The sequence below is a fragment of the Eucyclogobius newberryi genome, unplaced genomic scaffold (genome assembly GCF_026437365.1).
Source record: "Eucyclogobius newberryi isolate DKJ021-1_F unplaced genomic scaffold, fEucNew1.0.hap1 SCAF_4, whole genome shotgun sequence".
Lineage (NCBI taxonomy): Eukaryota > Metazoa > Chordata > Actinopteri > Gobiiformes > Gobiidae > Eucyclogobius > Eucyclogobius newberryi.
The window spans coordinates 35,702,662-35,716,130 of record NW_027316056.1 but is presented as its reverse complement, the minus strand read 5'-3'; the positions used below and the strand labels follow the sequence as shown (position 1 = coordinate 35,716,130).

Sequence of the window (13,469 nt, the reverse complement as noted above, 5' to 3'; positions counted from 1 at the left end):
AACGTAGTATTGCGCATTTTCAGCCAAATAATCAAAGCCTCTCATAATTACTTCATTCATAACTTTCCCTAGACTATGTAATTTATTATATTGTGTTTATTGTCAATCATTTATTTGAATATACTGTAGAGTCCACTTTGTGAAGAAAGCTTTGTTTTTGGTTGTTGTTTAGTCGATGAGGTGTAAAATATAAGATAAGATAAGCCTTTATTTGTCCCACAATGGGGACATTTCAGTGTTGCAACAGAAGTAGGTACAGAAGTAAAAGAACAGATAACTTATAGAAAACTTAAAAAAGCTCTTATAAAAAGAACTCTTATATAAAAAGTATTAGATTCTTAATAAAAAGTAAAAAAAAGTAAATAATATCATTCTCTTCTCCACAGGTCCAAGGCATCAGGCACAATATGTTTAATGCATTTTTTACATAACAATAATAAACAACATATAAACATAAACAATAATATATATATTATATTACAGATTTTGTGTTATTGTTATGTTGCATTCAAAGCCTCGTAAATGCCACTTCCTGTTCCCTTTGTCACGCTATTGTCCTGTTTATACAGCGAGAGTTACGCCTCTGATTTGATGTTTCAAAGTTCAAAGTTGATATTAGGGATTATAAATGATCACAGCCAATCGCAGGTCAACAGCGGAGCGCGCGGGGTTAATCAGCTACAAGCCCAGATAACGCTCCACACACTCACATTTACGCACTTCTCTCTGCCGTGACCTGCCCAAACGAGACATGACGGACAGGACCCTGCTCGCTCTGGGGGTCGTGACCTTCTGCGCGTGCGTGTCTGCCGCGGACACAGGCGCGCGACCCGGGGACGAGGCGGTTCTGCAGCTCCACAAGGGCGACTTCCACCAGGCTGTGAGGGACCATGCCCTGCTGCTGGTGCACTTCTGTGAGTAGCCTACAGAGGGCGCTGCAGGTCATGGGTCATTCTGTAAAAGTTCTGTCTGCAGCTGAGGAGGTCGTGGGTTTGTATCGTGACCTTTGACCTTTGAGGCTGATCCCCATGTTTTCCCTCAGACCTCCCGATGACCGCCGACGTGCACAAAGTGTCCGAGGCGTTCCAGGAAGCAGCGGCACGACTCCAGGGGTCAGAGGTCAGGTTCGCCAGGGTCGACGCGGTGAAAGAGAAGGATTTGGCGAAAGAGTTGAACGCCACGGAGCCGCCGTTCATACGACTGTACCTGTCCGGAGACACGCTCAGCCCCGCCCCCTGTCCAGGTGAGTCACACCAGGCGTCATGCGAGAGGACCACCTTCTGCGAGAGGACCACCCTATGTAGACCACCTCATGTAGACCACCTTCTGCGAGAGGACCACCCTATGTAGACCACCTCATGTAGACCACCTTCTGCGAGAGGACCACCCTATGTAGACCCCCTCATGTAGACCACCTCATGTAGACCACCTCATGTAGACCACCTCATGTAGACCACCTCATGTAGACCACCTCATGTAGACCACCTCATGTAGATCACCTCATGTAGATCACCTCATGTAGACCGCCTTATGTAGACCACCTTCTGCGAGAGGACCACCCTATGTAGACCACCTCATGTAGACCACCTTATGTAGACCACCTCATGTAGACCACCTCATGTAGATCACCTCATGTAGACCACCTCATGTAGACCGCCTCATGTAGACCACCTCATGTAGACCACCTCATGTAGATCACCTCATGTAGACCACCTCATGTAGACCGCCTCATGTAGACCACCTCATGTAGACCACCTCATGTAGACCACCTCATGTAGATCACCTCATGTAGACCACCTCATGTAGACCGCCTCATGTAGACCGCCTCATGTAGACCGCCTCATGTAGACCACCTCATGTAGACCACCTTATGTAGACCACCTCATGTAGACCACCTCATGTAGACCGCCTTATGTAGACCACCTCATGTAGACCACCTCATGTAGACCACCTCATGTAGACCACCTCATGTAGATCACCTTATGTAGACCACCTTATGTAGACCACCTCATGTAGACCACCTCATGTAGACCACCTCATGTAGATCACCTCATGTAGACCACCTCATGTAGACCACCTCATGTAGACCGCCTTATGTAGACCACCTCATGTAGACCACCTCATGTAGACCACCTCATGTAGATCACCTCATGTAGATCACCTCATGTAGACCACCTCATGTAGACCGCCTTATGTAGACCACCTCATGTAGACCACCTCATGTAGACCACCTCATGTAGATCACCTCATGTAGATCACCTCATGTAGACCACCTTATGTAGACCACCTCATGTAGACCACCTTATGTAGACCACCTTATGTAGACCGCCTCATGTAGACCACCTCATGTAGACCACCTTATGTAGACCACCTCATGTAGACCACCTCATGTAGACCACCTCATGTAGATCACCTCATGTAGACCACCTCATGTAGACCACCTCATGTAGACCGCCTTATGTAGACCACCTCATGTAGACCACCTTATGTAGACCACCTCATGTAGACCACCTCATGTAGACCACCTCATGTAGATCACCTCATGTAGACCACCTCATGTAGACCACCTCATGTAGACCACCTTATGTAGACCACCTCATGTAGACCACCTCATGTAGACCACCTCATGTAGACCACCTCATGTAGACCACCTTATGTAGACCACCTCATGTAGACCACCTCATGTAGATCACCTCATGTAGACCACCTCATGTAGACCACCTCATGTAGACCACCTTATGTAGACCACCTCATGTAGACCACCTCATGTAGACCACCTCATGTAGACCACCTCATGTAGATCACCTCATGTAGACCACCTCATGTAGACCACCTCATGTAGACCATCTCATGTAGATCACCTCATGTAGACCACCTCATGTAGACCACCTCATGTAGACCACCTCATGTAGACCACCTCATGTAGATCACCTCATGTAGATCACCTCATGTAGACCACCTCATGTAGACCACCTCATGTAGACCACCTCATGTAGATCACCTCATGTAGACCACCTCATGTAGATCACCTCATGTAGATCACCTCATGTAGACCACCTCATGTAGACCACCTCATGTAGACCACCTCATGTAGACCACCTCATGTAGACCACCTCATGTAGACTTGTGTAGAGGAGCTGGAGAAGGGCTGGAGCGTGAAGGTATCGGTGGTGACCGTAGTGACCGTAGTGACCGTAGTGACCGGAGCACTTGGGACAGTGACCCTCAAACTGGAGGAATGACTTGGGCAGATCCAGGAAAAACATCAGACATCTCGGTCCAGAACAGAATCGTTGTGTTTATGTGATGTTCAGCCTTTAGTTTGAAACGTTGGTGTTTGTAGATGCAAATAACGTGAATTATGTCCTTCCTCCCGTTTTGTGACCGCAGTTCCCAAGAGCTCCTCCTCCATTCTGACCTGGCTAAAGAGGAGGGCCGGTTCTCCCGCTGACCTCATCGCCAACGATGTCCAATCAGACGATCTGCTGGTGGTTGGATTCTTCAAAGTACAAACAACCACTTGCATTTCATCATCTTCAAACTGAACGGTCAGAATTCTTACTCTTGGCGTGTCTAAGGCAGTTTCTTCATAGGAGCTGAACGACGCGTACGTCCAGATGTTTTACGAGGCCGCCGTGGACCTCCCTGACCTGACCTTCGCCCTGACCCAGGACCAGGCGGTCGTCAGTAGATACAGCCTCGTGGATGATGTCGTTTTGATGCTTAAACAGGTACAAGGATGCTAAAAGCTATAGCATTAGCATCATAATACAATACGGCTGTACGACATATATCTTGAATACTCGACGGATCAAATACTGCATGTGTTTTTGGTGCAGTATTCTAAAACGTGTTCCGTGTATTTGTCGTAGTCCCGGCTGATGCAGGCGTACAGAATGAGGCCGGACGCCACCAAAGAGGAGCTCGTCCTGTTCATCAACGTCTTCCAGATGGAGCCGGTCACAGAGTACTCAGGACAGGTACAGTCGGTCACAGAGTACTCAGAACAGGTACAGGCGGTCACAGAGTCCTCAGAACAGGTACAGGCGGTCACAGAGTACTCAGAACAGGTACAGGCGGTCACAGAGTCCTCAGAACAGGTACAGGCGGTCACAGAGTACTCAGAACAGGTACAGGTGGTCACAGAGTACTCAGAACAGGTACAGCCGGTCACAGAGTACTCAGAACAGGTACAGTCGGTCACAGAGTACTCAGAACAGGTACAGGCGGTCACAGAGTCCTCAGAACAGGTACAGGTGGCACAGAGTACTCAGAACAGGTACAGGTGGTCACAGAGTACTCAGAACAGGTACAGCCGGTCACAGAGTACTCAGAACAGGTACAGTCGGTCACAGAGTACTCAGAACAGGTACAGGCGGTCACAGAGTACTCAGAACAGGTACAGTCGGTCACAGAGTACTCAGAACAGGTACAGGCGGTCACAGAGTACTCAGAACAGGTACAGGTGGTCACAGAGTACTCAGAACAGGTACAGTCGGTCACAGAGTACTCAGAACAGATATAGCCTGTCACAGAGTACTCAGAACAGGTACAGGTGGCACAGAGTACTCAGAACAGGTACAGGCGGTCACAGAGTACTCAGAACAGGTACAGGCGGTCACAGAGTACTCAGAACAGGTACAGTCGGTCACAGAGTACTCAGGACAGGTACAGTCGGTCACAGAGTACTCAGAACAGGTACAGGCGGTCACAGAGTACTCAGAACAGGTACAGGTGGTCACAGAGTACTCAGAACAGGTACAGTCGGTCACAGAGTACTCAGAACAGATATAGCCTGTCACAGAGTACTCAGAACAGGTACAGGTGGCACAGAGTACTCAGAACAGGTACAGGCGGTCACAGAGTACTCAGAACAGGTACAGGTGGTCACAGAGTACTCAGAACAGGTACAGTCGGTCACAGAGTACTCAGGACAGGTACAGTCGGTCACAGAGTACTCAGAACAGGTACAGGTGGCACAGAGTTCTCAGGACAGGTACAACCGGTCACAGAGTACTTGGGACAGGTACAGCCGGTCACAGAGTACTCAGGACAGGTACAGTCGGTCACAGAGTACTCAGGACAGGTACAGGTGGCACAGAGTACTCAGGACAGGTACAGGTGGCACAGAGTACTCAGGACAGAATGTTTTGACTCTACATTCTGTCTTTTTTTCAGACGTCTTCACAGATCCTGAGCTCTCCTATCACGGACCACGCCCTTTTATTCATCAGCAAAACATCTCCAGAGTTTGAAGAGATCCACGCCGCCTTCGACCGCACCGCCGCGGCCTTCAGGCTAAAGGTCGGTCCTGTCCGTTCCACAGCCGTAATAACTTTGAACAGAGAAAGAATAATAATAATAATTCTGTGTTTTATGTCAGATTTTGTTTGTGCTGGTGGACGTGGACGAGTCCCGGAACGGCCGCCTCCTGGAGTACTTCAGGGTGCGAGACTTCGAGGCTCCTCTGGTCAGAATGGTGAACCTGACGGATCATGTGACCTACCACCTGCCCTCGCTCACTCTGGACGTGGACACCCTCAGCAGCTTCTGTCAGGACTATCTGGAGGGCAAAGCGAAGGTACTGTACTCTGCACCGATGAGACGATTACCGTCGTTTGGGTGCACGGGACGGCACGATAAGGAGAGACATTCATCAATCACATTACACTGTGATTGATTAAGTCCACGTGTCATTCACTCATGTACGACATAAGTGAGTGACTACACTATACTATAGTATACTATACTATACTATACTATACCATACCACACTGTACTATACTATACTATACCACACTATACTATAATATAGTATACTATACTATAGTATACTATATTGTACTATACTATAGTATACTATACCACACTATACTATAGTATAATATACTATACCATACCATACCACACTATACTATACTATACTATACTATAATTAACATACAAATAAATCACACAAATACAAATAAATCATTTAAAAATCAAACAATGTGATTTCTGGAAGAAAGGTATATTCTGTCTCTGACAGTGGAAATGCACCTACGATGAGAGGGAGAACATGCAAAATCTCAGGGAGTTCAAATACTTTCCTGTAATAGTTAGATAATTATAAAAAGTATGAGTCTTTTCCTTACATTAAGCATGTGACAGGGTCTAATGTGTGTTTGGTTCCCACAGCCGAAGATGCAGAGTGAGCCTGTTCCAGACGGGTGGGATCAGGGGCCCCTGAAGCAGCTGGTGGGCTCCACTCTGGAGAAAGTGGCATTTCACCCAAACAAGACCGTCTTCGTCCTGTTCTGTGCGTACAAACGCATCATTCAGATACGATTGTACTCTTAGAAGATGAGATACTTCATCCCATAACGAGCCTCTTCACCCCCAGACCTGCCGTACCACCCGGAGTACCGCGCCGTGTTCCCGCTGTGGGAGGAGCTTGCCGAGGCGTTCAGGGGCCGGGAGGACGTGGTGGTCGCCCGCATCGACGCCTCGGCCAACGACATCAACATGTCCGTGCAGCGCCGCTACCCCGCGCTCTGCCTCTTCCCCGCGCTGCACGCCGAGCGGGTGCGTTACGAGACCATATCGGTGTGGTATCGGTGCGGTATCGGCCGATACGAAACGATTTAACGATGATTCACTGTTATTATTACAATGGTGTGAAATCTTGTCCATTTCTCAGGTTTGTGACCGACTTTATGACACTGAACGTTCTGAATGACAAAATAACGTTAAAATGTGACAAAAAAACGTCCGAATAATAAAAGTACTTCCTATTTAGACGTATTTTCTAACTGCTAACTGTCTTACTGAATTACCGTATTTTCCGGACTATAAGTTGCACTGGAGTATAAGTCGCACCAGCCAAAAAATGCATAATAGAGAAGAAAAAAACATATATAAGTTGCACTGGAGTATGAAATGCTGTTGCAAGTGTGAAAATAACTAATAATATCACATATAAGTCGCTCCAGAATATAAGTATAAGTATAAATATTTAAGTATAAATGTATAAGTCTCACCCCGGGTCAAAACTATGAAAAAAGGTGCAACTTATAATCCGGAATAATAATAATACGGTATGATATATTTGGAGTCGTGTCATGGTTGTGTTGTAGTTCTCTCTGCTTCTTGTACTAAACTATTTAAGATATTATACTTTGATACTTTCGGTTGCTCTTGAATGCAGTACAATGTGTCATGTTCTCGTGTTTTTACAGATGATAGTTTATACTGGAAAGTACAAGCTGAAGGACCTGGAGACGTTTGTTCAGCAGGAAATGAAGAAAGCCAAAAAAGACAGAGTTCTGGTGCGTGTCTGTACTTCTGTTGTGTGTTTGTGTCTGTACTTCTGTTGTGTTTTCATGGTTGTGTCTGTACTTCTGTTGTGTGTTTGTGTCTGTACTTCTGTTGTGTGTTTGTGTCTGTACTTCTGTTGTGTGTTTGTGTCTGTACTTCTGTTGTGTGTTTGTGTCTGTACTTCTGTTGTGTGTTTGTGTCTGTACTTCTGTTGTGTGTTTGTGTCTGTACTTCTGTTGTGTGTTTGTGTCTGTACTTCTGTTGTGTGTTTGTGTCTGTACTTCTGTTGTGTGTTTGTGTCTGTACTTCTGTTGTGTGTTTGTGTCTGTACTTCTGTTGTGTGTTTGTGTCTGTACTTCTGTTGTGTGTTCATGGTTGTGTCTGTACTTCTGTTGTGTGTTTGTGTCTGTACTTCTGTTGTGTGTTTGTGTCTGTACTTCTGTTGTGTGTTTGTGTCTGTACTTCTGTTGTGTGTTTGTGTCTGTACTTCTGTTGTGTGTTTGTGTCTGTACTTCTGTTGTGTGTTTGTGTCTGTACTTCTGTTGTGTGTTTTTGTCTGTACCTCTGTTGTGTGTTCATGGTTGTGTCTGTACTTCTGTTGTGTGTTTGTGTCTGTACTTCTGTTGTGTGTTCATGGTTGTGTCTGTACTTCTGTTGTGTGGTTGTGTCTGTACTTCTGTTGTGTGTTTGTGTCTGTACTTCTGTTGTGTGTTTGTGTCTGTACTTCTGTTGTGTGTTTGTGTCTGTACTTCTGTTGTGTGTTTGTGTCTGTACTTCTGTTGTGTGTTTGTGTCTGTACTTCTGTTGTGTGTTTGTGTCTGTACTTCTGTTGTGTGTTTATGGTTGTGTCTGTACTTCTGTTGTGTGTTTGTGTCTGTACTTCTGTTGTGTGTTTGTGTCTGTACTTCTGTTGTGTGTTCATGGTTGTGTCTGTACTTCTGTTGTGTGTTTGTGTCTGTACTTCTGTTGTGTGTTCATGGTTGTGTCTGTACTTCTGTTGTGTGTTTGTGTCTGTACTTCTGTTGTGTGTTTGTGTCTGTACTTCTGTTGTGTGTTTGTGTCTGTACTTCTGTTGTGTGTTTGTGTCTGTACTTCTGTTGTGTGTTTGTGTCTGTACTTCTGTTGTGTGTTTGTGTCTGTACTTCTGTTGTGTGTTCATGGTTGTGTCTGTACTTCTGTTGTGTGTTTGTGTCTGTACTTCTGTTGTGTGTTTGTGTCTGTACTTCTGTTGTGTGTTCATGGTTGTGTCTGTACTTCTGTTGTGTGGTTGTGTCTGTACTTCTGTTGTGTGTTTGTGTCTGTACTTCTGTTGTGTGTTTGTGTCTGTACTTCTGTTGTGTGTTCATGGTTGTGTCTGTACTTCTGTTGTGTGGTTGTGTCTGTACTTCTGTTGTGTGTTTGTGTCTGTACTTCTGTTGTGTGTTTGTGTCTGTACTTCTGTTGTGTGTTTGTGTCTGTACTTCTGTTGTGTGTTTGTGTCTGTACTTCTGTTGTGTGTTTGTGTCTGTACTTCTGTTGTGTGTCTGTGTCTGTACTTCTGTTGTGTGTTTGTGTCTGTACTTCTGTTGTGTGTTCATGGTTGTGTCTGTACTTCTGTTGTGTGGTTGTGTCTGTACTTATGTTGTGTGTTTGTGTCTGTACTTCTGTTGTGTGTTTGTGTCTGTACTTCTGTTGTGTGTTTGTGTCTGTACTTCTGTTGTGTGTTTGTGTCTGTACTTCTGTTGTGTGTTTGTGTCTGTACTTCTGTTGTGTGTTTGTGTCTGTACTTCTGTTGTGTGTTTGTGTCTGTACTTCTGTTGTGTGTTCATGGTTGTGTCTGTACTTCTGTTGTGTGTTTGTGTCTGTACTTCTGTTGTGTGTTTGTGTCTGTACTTCTGTTGTGTGTTTGTGTCTGTACTTCTGTTGTGTGTTCATGGTTGTGTCTGTACTTCTGTTGTGTGTTTGTGTCTGTACTTCTGTTGTGTGTTTGTGTCTGTACTTCTGTTGTGTGTTTGTGTCTGTACTTCTGTTGTGTGTTCATGGTTGTGTCTGTACTTCTGTTGTGTGTTTGTGTCTGTACTTCTGTTGTGTGTTTGTGTCTGTACTTCTGTTGTGTGTTTGTGTCTGTACTTCTGTTGTGTGTTTGTGTCTGTACTTCTGTTGTGTGTTTGTGTCTGTACTTCTGTTGTGTGTTTGTGTCTGTACTTCTGTTGTGTGTTTGTGTCTGTACTTCTGTTGTGTGTTTGTGTCTGTACTTCTGTTGTGTGTTTGTGTCTGTATTTCTGTTGTGTGTTTGTGTCTGTACTTCTGTTGTGTGTTTGTGTCTGTACTTCTGTTGTGTGTTTGTGTCTGTACTTCTGTTGTGTGTTTGTGTCTGTACTTCTGTTGTGTGTTTGTGTCTGTACTTCTGTTGTGTGTTTGTGTCTGTACTTCTGTTGTGTGTTTATGGTTGAGTGTGTGTGTTTTTTCTCTGCAGGAGGATGAAGACAGGAGGAAGTACATTGAGGCTTTAGCGAAAGCAGAAGAAGAGAAAACCGCCAACAAAAAGAAAGAGGAACTTTAACAAACAACAACAAGAATGACAACAACAACAACGACAGGAGCAACAACAATGACAGCAATGACAAAAAAACAACGTGCTTTAATACAACTATATTTTAAATTAAGACGTTTGCTTTTAATAAAAAACACAACACATTAACCAGGCCTGTGTACTATAGTACTTTTTATACTTTATATATTTTGAGTATTAGCAGAGGTGGCTAGTAGTAGTAATACTTGGTATTATTACTATTCTGAAGTACACTCTTTCATGACCAGATGTTTTATTATAAAGTTATTTTAGGATGATTTCGACACATGTTGGGAACATTTGAAGTATCTGTCTGTTGTGTCCATCATGAAGTAAATACATTTTCACATTCTTCGTCTGTCAAAACAAAACCCTCTTTTCCCCCGTTTACTTTGAATGTATTCAGTGGATTTTCTGCCCAGGTCATTATTGCATTTATAAACTTTAAGTGTAACATATTTGTTTAATTTGTTGTAAACTCAGATTTTACCCAGAGATTCTCTACTTCCTCCTGATGAATCAGACGTTTGGTTCCTGCTCATTTTTGTACAGAAATGTACTTCAATGTTTGCTCTCTGTGGAGGTTGTACTTTCTATTGTATCATTTGTACTTGCACAGTATATGGAAAGGAAAAAGTATGTTTTTAAGAAGAAACTAAACAGAATAATTGTCAGAGTGGGTCTGAAGTTTAAGGAGAGAGGACGTGCACTTAATGCCTCTGCGCCATTAAAGGAGCTTTGATTGGAGGTGCTCCCCCTGGTGGACAAAGGCAGTATTACTTTAGATTCCACAGGTGTTTGAGCTGAAGACAGAGACTTTGGGACATCCATAAAGTGTTCTCGTCTGAGTCTGGAGTCAGAAATGATCCTTCACGTCTCGCTGTCGTTTACAGCACACTTGACATTTCATAAGTCTCTTTTTTAACAGTGTTGTGTCTGTTATGAGGAGCTGTCCATGGTATCATCAACACATTGCACCACCAGAGGGCGCCCTGAACTCATATTTTGGATTGTTGAGTTTTTATAACATTCCAGGTGAGTCTAGTTTCATCTAAAGCATCTCCTCCAGTCACGTCCAAACATGAAGGTCTGAGATGATGCTGTAGTTTCAAAGTACATGTAGTAAATGTATTTCCACAGTAGAATATAAAAGTATGTTTAAAGTGTCCAGCTCCTGTCGGCTGCTGCAGAAGAACTCAGATCCACTGGAACCAGTCGAGTCGGAGGTTCTGTGGAGGTTCTTTTCCAGATCAGAGGAAGAGACACTCATCACAAGTGACTTCAGTCTGTGGGAGCTCCTGTTGCTCTGAACTTCACTCTAATCACACCGACTTTATTTATGAAGAAACCTGAAGCTGCTCTCCAGAAGCAGCTCTCCAGAGGAACCCAGACCCACAGGAACCAGAACCTCACAGTGGAGAAAGAAGAGAACTTTGACCAAGTGTTTAGACCTGTGGATCTGATGAACTCTGAAAGAAAATTGCCTCCAGAAACTCAAGAACAAGTGATGAAGATTGTAATGATATTTTAATGTAAATGTTTAACGTATATCTTTAAAAATATATACTTTTGTGTTACATTTAGAAAAAAACATATGGAACTTAAAATAGTCATAAATATTACTTCGCAGAGGGAGCCAGTTGCTTAAACAATAAAATTACATTTTGGCGTTTAAAAACAGGTTTCCAAACTGGGACCTTCAAATCCAGCTCTTTAAGCCCATTACAGAAAAGTCACCAGTGTGTGAGGGAAAAAAAGGTTTAATTTACTTTGCGTTATTGAAGTTGATCTTTAATGTTTTAGGCGTTCGACAGTGAAACAGTCTTTAATTATATCTTCTTCATTAAGACCATAAGCTCTGAGCTCAGAGCAGATTTGGGCTCGTAATAAACAGACTGATACAATTCAAGTACAAAACCTTTTTTTTTATTATTTTTCTATGGTCAAAACTGCAAAACATCTAGAAAAATATACAACAAATGCTTAACCTTTCACAACATTGAATATTTGAAAATGGGAACATAAAAGGAGGAATATTCACATTTTCCCCAATAACGATAAAAGAACATTCACTTTATCTCCTTCTCCATCTCCGCTCAGAGCGGCATGTGGGCGTGGCATGTGGGCGTGGCCTAGACGTCGCCGCAGTAACCAGAGTCGTTGGACAACTGTGAGTTGGAGCTACGGTTGGACGAAGAGTTCCAGATGTCCAGGTTCATGTGGGGGCCAAAGGGGTTGAAGCCGGGGTAGTGGGTGGGGCCGCAGGGGCCCTGGGTGTCTCTAGTGAAGGGCGAGCGGGGCGGAGTCACCGGGGAAACGGGGGAGATGGGCGCAGAGCGCTCGGGCTGGAAGTGGCTCTGGTACGGCTCGCTCTGAGGAGTCCAGATGGAGCCAAACAGACTGGACATGGGAGACAGGCTGCGGGTCCCGGAGAAGAACGGCTGAGGACAGAGGACACAGCGGTCAGGACACAGCGGTCAGGACACAGGGGTCAGGACACAGGGGTCAGGACACAGCGGTCAGGACACAGGGGTCAGGACACAGCGGTCAGGACACAGCGGTCAGGACACAGGGGTCAGGACACAGGGGTCAGGACACAGCGGTCAGGACACAGGGGTCAGGACACAGCGGTCAGGACACAGGGGTCAGGACACAGGGGTCAGGACACAGGGGTCAGGACACAGGGGTCAGGACACAGCGGTCAGGACACAGGGGTCAGGACACAGCGGTCAGGACACAGCGGTCAGGACACATATACTCTCTGTACACGGTTTTATCTGACCAACGGCTCTGGACACAGCGGTCAGGACAATTATACTCTGTGGTCTGACCAACGGCATCAGCAAAGGAAACGGGGTGTTTACAGTTCTGTCAGTGCGTCAGAAAGCATCCACAAACATGTTTACTGCAAATAATTAAAATAATCAGTGTTATTATTAGTAGTAATATTATTATTTGCATTATTATTAGTAGAAATATTATTTGCAGTATTTTGTAGTAGTAGAATAATTATTATTTGCAGTAGTAGAATAATTATTATTAGTAGAATTATTATTATTATTAGTAGAATTATTATTATTATTAGTAGAATTATTGATTTTGATTATTGGTGATTTTGATTATTGGTGATTTTGATTATTGGTGATTTTGATTATTGGGTGGTGATTTTGATTGTGGTGGTGGTGGTGGTGAAGCAGTAGCAGTAGCAGTAGTAGTAGTATCATTTTTAGTAGAATTATTTGTAGAATTATTATTATTTGCATCACCATCATCAATAATAATAATAATAATAATCAGTTTTACACAATGCTTTTCAGGATAACGCAGACACTTAAAGTCGTCTTTGAGAAAAAGCTGACTTTTTGAATGTTTTGAGACGAGATAGAAATGTTATCTGAGAACAAATCCACTGGTAAAACGAGCTCAGTGAGAAGAACGAGCTGGAACCATCTAGAAGAAGGTTCTAGAGCAGCTTCTACGTTTAGAAAAGTCTAGTCATCGAGGGACTAAAACTGACAAATACACGACAACCTTTGACCTTTCCTGAATGGTCGTGATAAATATTCTAACACTACTAAACAAAGTACTATCATTGTAAATATAAGTACGTGTTGTGCTTGTA

The 13,469-nt window shown here is 44.0% G+C and overlaps 2 protein-coding genes across 3 annotated transcripts in view; one reads left to right on the top strand and one right to left on the bottom strand.

Moving 5' to 3' along the window:
* The first annotated feature begins 751 nt into the window (after positions 1-751).
* LOC140378296 (protein disulfide-isomerase) lies at positions 752-9,854 on the top strand. The gene is made up of 11 exons (XM_072464077.1): positions 752-914; positions 1,043-1,243; positions 3,391-3,506; positions 3,594-3,731; positions 3,873-3,980; positions 5,179-5,304; positions 5,384-5,581; positions 6,178-6,298; positions 6,383-6,564; positions 7,218-7,307; positions 9,752-9,854. The coding sequence occupies exons 1-11, from the start codon at positions 752-754 to the stop codon at positions 9,836-9,838; spliced, it is 1,530 nt and encodes a 509-aa protein (XP_072320178.1). The 3' UTR covers positions 9,839-9,854.
* A 1,906-nt stretch (positions 9,855-11,760) lies between these two features.
* tmem131l (transmembrane 131 like) overlaps positions 11,761-13,469 on the bottom strand; it is a 33,658-nt gene continuing 31,949 nt past the window's right edge. For both annotated transcript variants that reach the window (XM_072464063.1, XM_072464064.1), the window contains exon 33: positions 11,761-12,288. In XM_072464063.1, coding sequence (XP_072320164.1) covers positions 11,980-12,288 — 309 coding nt within the window. In that variant the 3' untranslated portion in view covers positions 11,761-11,979. The remainder of the gene's footprint in view (positions 12,289-13,469) is intronic.

Excerpts from the sequence above, each read along its gene's own strand:
- LOC140378296 (XM_072464077.1), top strand. The coding sequence starts at position 752 with ATGACGGACAGGACCCTGCTCGCTCTGGGGGTCGTGACCTTCTGCGCG. Across the intron at positions 1,244-3,390 it reads CAGCCCCGCCCCCTGTCCAG|TTCCCAAGAGCTCCTCCTCC; the intron begins GTGAGTCACACC and ends TTGTGACCGCAG. Across the intron at positions 3,507-3,593 it reads TGGTGGTTGGATTCTTCAAA|GAGCTGAACGACGCGTACGT; the intron begins GTACAAACAACC and ends GTTTCTTCATAG.